Genomic DNA, 6,528 nt, shown 5'->3' with positions numbered 1-6,528 from the left:
CATGTAAAAGGTGCTTAACAAATAAACTTTACTTACTTACTGGACAAAGATTTACAAGCAATCTCTGGATGTACAAAGGTGGTAAAAAATAGTCTAAATATTGACTTAGGGGGCTGAAAAGAAGTGCATGTCACACACTTTTGATTTTTATTCCTAAAACTTTGCAGGAAACCTGGTATAATTTTTTCCTTTAAGTTTGTCTGCCTAATAAAATCTGCACACAGTACACAAATCAGAAATAGAAAATTACAGACAAACTCAAACGTTTGAGTTTTAAAATCAGAAAAAAAAACACGTATTTGCACTTTCACACCTTTATTATGGAAACAATACTTCCAAAGATAACAAGTCCAAGAAGCGTCAATAAAAAGATTAGTACCAAAATAAACAACAGTTCATATGCTCAATTGAGAAAGAAAACAATTAGAGTTGCTTTAAGAGGAACAGTTGATTACAGTAGTGAAATGTGTAAAACAGTTGAAAGCAGCTTCTACTGCTCAGAAAAAAAAACACCCATTGCTTTCTAGAAGTGCAAATGCGTCAGCTTGTAAAATGTTCATGACTCTTCTGTGCTTCTGTTCCATTTCAGCCCACATTAACGGCAACAAAACTAATCACATAAGTAAAGACAATCCTCCTAGTGCATCTCTACATGAACACTGTGTTCATGTAGAGATGCACCAACGACTTAGCAAGTCCATTTTTTTTTTTTTAATCAGGGAAAGCGCTACACTTAAGTGCTCCAGTCTCTGCACACAACACTCTTCAGTGTGGAAGTAGCTGTTGAAGGAGGGAGACTCAAAGTTAACTATTTTCCATAATGCTAACATGTGTTAAATTAAGCCACAGGAAGCTATAACGCAAACTGCACTTTTCTAGAATAAATCAAGATGTATTTTTGGTTAATTCAGGTTATGAGAGCATAAGTCTTCAGCGGGTAGCTGTAAGGCCTAATGGGGAAAAGCAAAGTTGCTCTTCTTTGTTCTCCTGAGCTTTCAACCTCAGTCTGTTATCAAACATGTTGGATTTGGAAACGGTGGCAGCCTTTTGGAAATATCAGAGTTGAGATAAGAATCTGTCCTTTTTGATGCTAACGGCGCTAATTAATAATAAAGGATGTTAAAGGCAGATTAGTACGTCAGCAACGTAATTATTGATCGGAGTTACTTCCAATGCTCTTGTGTCTTCTTAGCAATGCATAGAGACATCCGCACAGGACAGGTCTCTAGTCACACCATTCCCTATATTCTATAATTGCTTTTGGTTCCAAAGCAAGCATCTGTGTCACAACTTTGTACATCCAACTAAGAAAAATGTCCTGGAAAAAAACAGGCAAGTGGATACAAGATCGCAATCCCGAATCCCAAAGACGTGAATCACCCAGATCTGCCAGTGCACCCTGCACCTCCATTCAGAGAACATCAATATGATCTAATTTACAGGGATCTCAAGCCTCCGTTTATTTGTTCCAGTAGACTTCATATGACTTTCTCTCTGAATAACTGGCCTCTGCAGTGCTGGTGCCAGATCGCACTTTCTCCTTCACCACCTTCACCACCAAACCCCCAGCTAGAGCGATTCCGGCTGCCGCTTTGCCAATCTCAGCCACTGCGTTTAAGATTCGAGTAGCTGCTGTGACGGCGCCCAGGTGGCCGAGCACAGGCCCTGCTAGCTCACACGCGGACCCCGCTGGGACGCTTGAAGCCAAGGCCGCGGCGCACCGAGGAGCTCCTGCGGCTCCGCCCCCTGCGGAGGCCACCGCACGCTGAGCCGCTGCAGGTGCAATCCCTTGAGCTGCCGAGGCAGCAGTCTCTGCTCCCGTGAGGGCTGCTGCTCCCTCCACAGCTGCGCCCAAAGCAGCTCCCGCTCCCATGGCGCACCCCACTCCTGCTGCCACCCCCACAGCAGAGGCTCCTATCATGCTTACCTGGCCCAGGGTATCTAAAGCGCCCGTCTGGGCACTTGTGGCCTCGGTGCCGGCAACGACTCCCACAGAGCCGCCCAGGACCCCTCCCGTCGCCGCCCCCAGGGCCACCGCTGTTTTTCCAGAGGCCGCGGCCACTACGGCCCCTACGGCCTTACCGACACCGGCGCCCCCTGCTACGGACATCCCTGCTAACTGTCCCGCAGCAAAACCAACGGAGTTCCCTACGAGAGAGGCCCCCGCCGCAGCCGCCAAAGGGGCAGCCGCTCCAAAGATGGCCCCCACCGCCACGCCCGTCGCTCCGGCGGCCACCAGGATCTTCACCCTGTCCAGGACTTTAGCAGAGAGAGCAGCTTCCCTCCTCAGGCGACTTGAGGATGAACGGAAGGGACGTCTGCCTGTCCTGCCCTGATTCCTCCCTCTGAACCGGTCTCTGATGCTTTGAAAGGCATTGCCCCCGCTTTGCTCCGTCCATAACTCAACCCTGAAATCCTCTGCACCTCCTTCGCCCGACTGAAACTCGCGCCTTCTTCGTTTCGTACCGTTGGGCCCCTCTCCGTCTCCCTCGGCTTGCCCTCGCTCCCTCAGCATCCTGTCCTGCTCTTCGGTGATGGCGGCCTCCGCCTCTAAAAACGCCGCACTAGTGTAAAAGCCTCCATTGTTCCGTTTCACCATTTCATCCACCTTCCTCACCAGCTCTCTGACCTGCGCCGAGTCACTTGGGTCTCTGTTGTTGAGCACGTGGTATCTACCGCCGCAGCTTTCAATCAGAGCTTTGAGTCCGGCAGGCGCGGTCTCTCCCAGATACTTTTCGATCCCGATCCCGTCCAGGTCGTCCCCCCTGGTAAACAAAACCACAGTGTGCTTGGAGACAGCGTCCGCTCCAAATATGTCCGCCAGCTGGCACACGGCCTTGTTCTCGTCGACTGTATAGCGTCCGACCGGCACCACGAGGAGGAACGCATGTGGACCGGGAGCTGAGAGGGAGACGCATTTGGCTATCTCTGCATGGGTCTGCTCCACACTGAGGTGAGTGTCCCCAAAGCCCGGCATGTCAACCACCGTTATCCTCCTCTTCTTCCTCAACGGGGCAGCCTGGCCTTCCTGCCCCGCGTCCACTTCCTCTGCGAGCTGGGCATCGCCGCGCTCGCACGTCTGCGTGACGGAGCTGGCACTGATCTGCGACAGGAACTGCCTGCGGCCCAGGATGGTGTTTCCAGACGCGCTTTTCCCAGACCCGGTCTTTCCGACGAGGACCAGCCGGAGTTCTCTGCCCCAGCTACCTTCGGACTCAGCACGTTCATCGTCCTCCATTTCACCGGTCCCTTTGTTCTCAGCGTCAGATGGGAATGCTGTAACAGAAATGGTCATTTGATTACATTACGGTTGATTAACATTAAATAGAAATGGTTGGTGTAATTTAGATTTAGTAATAATCCAGCAATCAAGAGCATAGATGCAGCGAGACTTTTGATTGGTGATCGGCCTTAGCCAATTTTCAGTTTAATTAGCCCTGAGTGGTTAACGGAAACTCAAAAACCCAATGTTTTTCTGACCGGTGATATGTGCTTAGATGATACAGAAGATTCTAAGTTAGGTATTTTCAAGATCAGAGATCCTACCTAAATTAGCCACCAATGGCGTTAAAGATAGTTTGAAATGTTTTCAAAGTCAAACGCTGCTTTACAGTGACCGCTCTCTCACACAGGTGGTGTAAGAGAGCAAATAAATAGCAAATAAATAACTGCCCACAATTTGAAGGCTGGAAACAAAAATCTTTAATGCTGATCTCACTTCTTATATACAGTATATAAAAAAATAAATGGAGAATTACACCATTCTGGCGAGTCAAAGCTCTACAAAAGCCATAGATGGAAGAATCGTCTCACTTTTGAATTGCTTCAACGTTTCGCATTTATCGCTAATTTAGTGCTTAATTTTTTTTCTGTTTACGTTCAGCTTAATTTCCTATCACCTCAATTTGATGAGTTGTTACTTCTGCTTCTCATTTTATGAGGTTGACCCATGTAAGCATGTTTATATTTGTTAGATTGCTGTGTGCTATGTAAGAAACTTTAACCAAGAATCTTTATTGTCATTATGTGTCACCATAATTACATTTTTGGTGTGGCAGACAGCGGCTCAGAATCCATATCCACATAGACACAGCAAGACATAATCTTTCCTTGGAAAAAAATTAAATAAAACTGACCCAATTTCGACTCAATATCACATAGCTGACTGCAAAACTGTGGCGTAAATGTAGTTGCAGAAAATTACAAATCAATATTTGCTCATCAATCATTGAAACAGGAATTTAATTGAAACAGGAATTTATTGATCTACATAAAGACACAATAGTGTTGTTGATACATCAGATTAATCTGTCAGGGTTTACAGCCGGCCCAAGGTTGCAAGAGGTTAGGAGTTCTAGCTGGAGGATCATTTCCAGTTCAGACTACCAATCTCTACCATTAATCTTGCTGCATTGTTCATAATTGATTGTTTTCATACGTTCCACATTTAAATTGTGTATAACAGTTAACCTGTGAACCAACAATGAATTAAATAACAGTTTAACAGATTTTATACCATTGTCTGGGTGAATACTTGATTGTGATTGGCTGCAGGGTGTCAGTTAAAAAGTGTTATAGGACACCTATAAAAAATTCATAGCCTGGTTGTTCAAAGTTATGGCGCTGGCTCAAACGTTAGCTAGCAACGGTAAGCTAGCTGACGCTGTTACCGTGGTAACGAGTCACACTGAGCAATAAATAGTTCTCTCAGCTGCTTCTTGTGAAAAAAAATTGGATTTTAACTAAGTTAAAATTTTCAGAGCTTCTTGGACACACGCACAATTATTACATTAGTTTAGGTTTACGACTCTAATATAACTGAAGGTTTTTCTTAGGGTTGGTGGATCAGGCGCAAGGTTTGCTTGTGCCTCGGACCGGCCCTTGCTCTAATCTGGATGTTTACTACCTGATTAAAACGGTGCAATGCAGGCCTTGGGTTCGTTAAACATTAAATCTTCTCGCTAGGATGATGTAACTCGGTGAATGCAGCGACTTTCAGCGTCGACTTGATGGCCGCAGAGCAGCTGAAGTTGTTGTCCTTAAATGTTATCTGGACCGCAGTCGGCGCTTCGGGAAGTTTCTGCACAGAAAATGCCCGAAAGCTTCGCGTTAAACCTTCAGCGCTGATCTAAATCACTGTTAATCCCTTCTTTAAAAAAAAAAAAAAGTGGGGAAAAGCCAAACGTCATCTACCAGAGATCACCTTTAACCACAAAACGTCATCACCGCCCGATCAGATTAGCAGCATGCTAACTGTTAGCCTGTTGCTAACATACAAGCCTCTGATCTTACCCTGTTACAGCGGCAACATTTCCCCGGCTAGCAGCACTGTCATCGCCTCTCTCCGCTTATTATTTGGCTTCCCAACCTTTGGAGGAAACACGTGAGAGCTCAGTCCGAGTCTGAAACCCAACATTTGGACTTTGATCGCGTCAGAGAGGCTGTTTGGTGGCTGCCCTCTGTTGGCTGATCTCTGAAAGCGGACAAACAAGACTATTCTCTCTCCAGTAGAACAGAATCAGAATCACTTTATTTCATAGGTCTCAGCAACATGGCTTGTTGGTCTTGCAGCAATGATATCATTTCTCTGAATATACATATACTCTTTATAACAGTCGTCATACTACTTTAAAATTACACCAATCTCAGTTTTATAGATATAAAGCATTAAATTATGACAACGCTAAGTTAACAAGAAAACAGGTTTAGCAAAGACAAGGTGAAGGCCCACAATTTATACTTCTTAAAGAAATACATGTTCAAAAAAAAACATTTAAGCACAAACAAGTAGGAGGTAAAACCAATGATGGAGGGGATCCCTTTCCAAAGAATAACAATAAAAAAAACTATAAAACCATTTTAGGTAAACATGAAAGGGTGTCCCAGAAACTTCATCAAACGAGGGAAAATTCTTTCATTTTTTTATTGTTTTAACCAAAAATCAAAGAAAAAAAGAATATCAGTCAAAATGTACCCCTTAAAATCAAAAACCAGTTGAGCTCATCCCAAAGAAAACCAGGCCACGGTTAAATGAGGTCAAATTTATACTCTGCATCTACACATACTTAAAGCATATGGGTTTAACACACGTTAAATCTGGACCAGACACAACACATTAGGGGTTTCTAAAGTTCTGAAGTAAACTTTTTAAATGAATAATATACCAAAGTTCAGTTACAATATTCCAAATACTGTGCAGGGCACATCTGCAGGATCCCCCGGTAAAGACGTGTTAAAATATTTGAAACATTCATTTCACTATTGCAGCAGTATAATCTCACACAAAGAAAATGTTATATCTCATCCGTAGGTATTATATAGGCTTATTCAGTGTGTGTGTGTTGGAGGGGTAAAGTTTAAGAAATAACAAAATCACCAATGGCACAATTACTGGTAGCCCTAACAATTCCTTTAAAACAAGTTTTTATTTTTTATTTAGTATTTGCCTTTTAAAACCAATCGGTTTTCATTAACCTAATCTGTGGCTTTCTGTTTCCTTGGGTTATTAGTTGTTAGGAAGTGATGTCA

At 44.1% G+C, this 6,528-nt stretch overlaps 1 protein-coding gene across 2 annotated transcripts; it reads right to left on the bottom strand.

Moving 5' to 3' along the window:
- Nucleotides 1-1,367: 1,367 nt before the first annotated feature.
- Nucleotides 1,368-6,522, bottom strand: LOC118566395. 2 transcript variants are annotated; one of them, XM_036148359.1, is made up of 3 exons: nt 5,293-6,522; nt 4,907-5,080; nt 1,368-3,276 (listed from the first exon to the last, which is right to left on the bottom strand). In XM_036148359.1, exon 3 carries the CDS (start codon nt 3,236-3,238, stop codon nt 1,460-1,462), a length of 1,779 nt encoding a protein of 592 aa, XP_036004252.1. In that variant the 5' UTR covers nt 3,239-3,276; nt 4,907-5,080; nt 5,293-6,522; the 3' UTR covers nt 1,368-1,459. The 2 variants fall into 2 exon arrangements, with proteins under 2 accessions (XP_036004252.1, XP_036004253.1); XM_036148360.1 differs by lacking the exon at nt 4,907-5,080.
- Nucleotides 6,523-6,528: the final 6 nt, after the last annotated feature.

The sequence above is a fragment of the Fundulus heteroclitus genome, chromosome 16, assembly GCF_011125445.2.
Source record: "Fundulus heteroclitus isolate FHET01 chromosome 16, MU-UCD_Fhet_4.1, whole genome shotgun sequence".
NCBI classification, from domain to species: domain Eukaryota; kingdom Metazoa; phylum Chordata; class Actinopteri; order Cyprinodontiformes; family Fundulidae; genus Fundulus; species Fundulus heteroclitus.
This window is presented reverse-complemented; position numbering and strand designations above follow the sequence as displayed.

What these genes read in the sequence shown, in the direction of transcription:
- LOC118566395 (XM_036148359.1), bottom strand. Translation starts at nt 3,238, where the DNA reads ATGGAGGACGATGAACGTGCTGAGTCCGAAGGTAGCTGGGGCAGAGAA.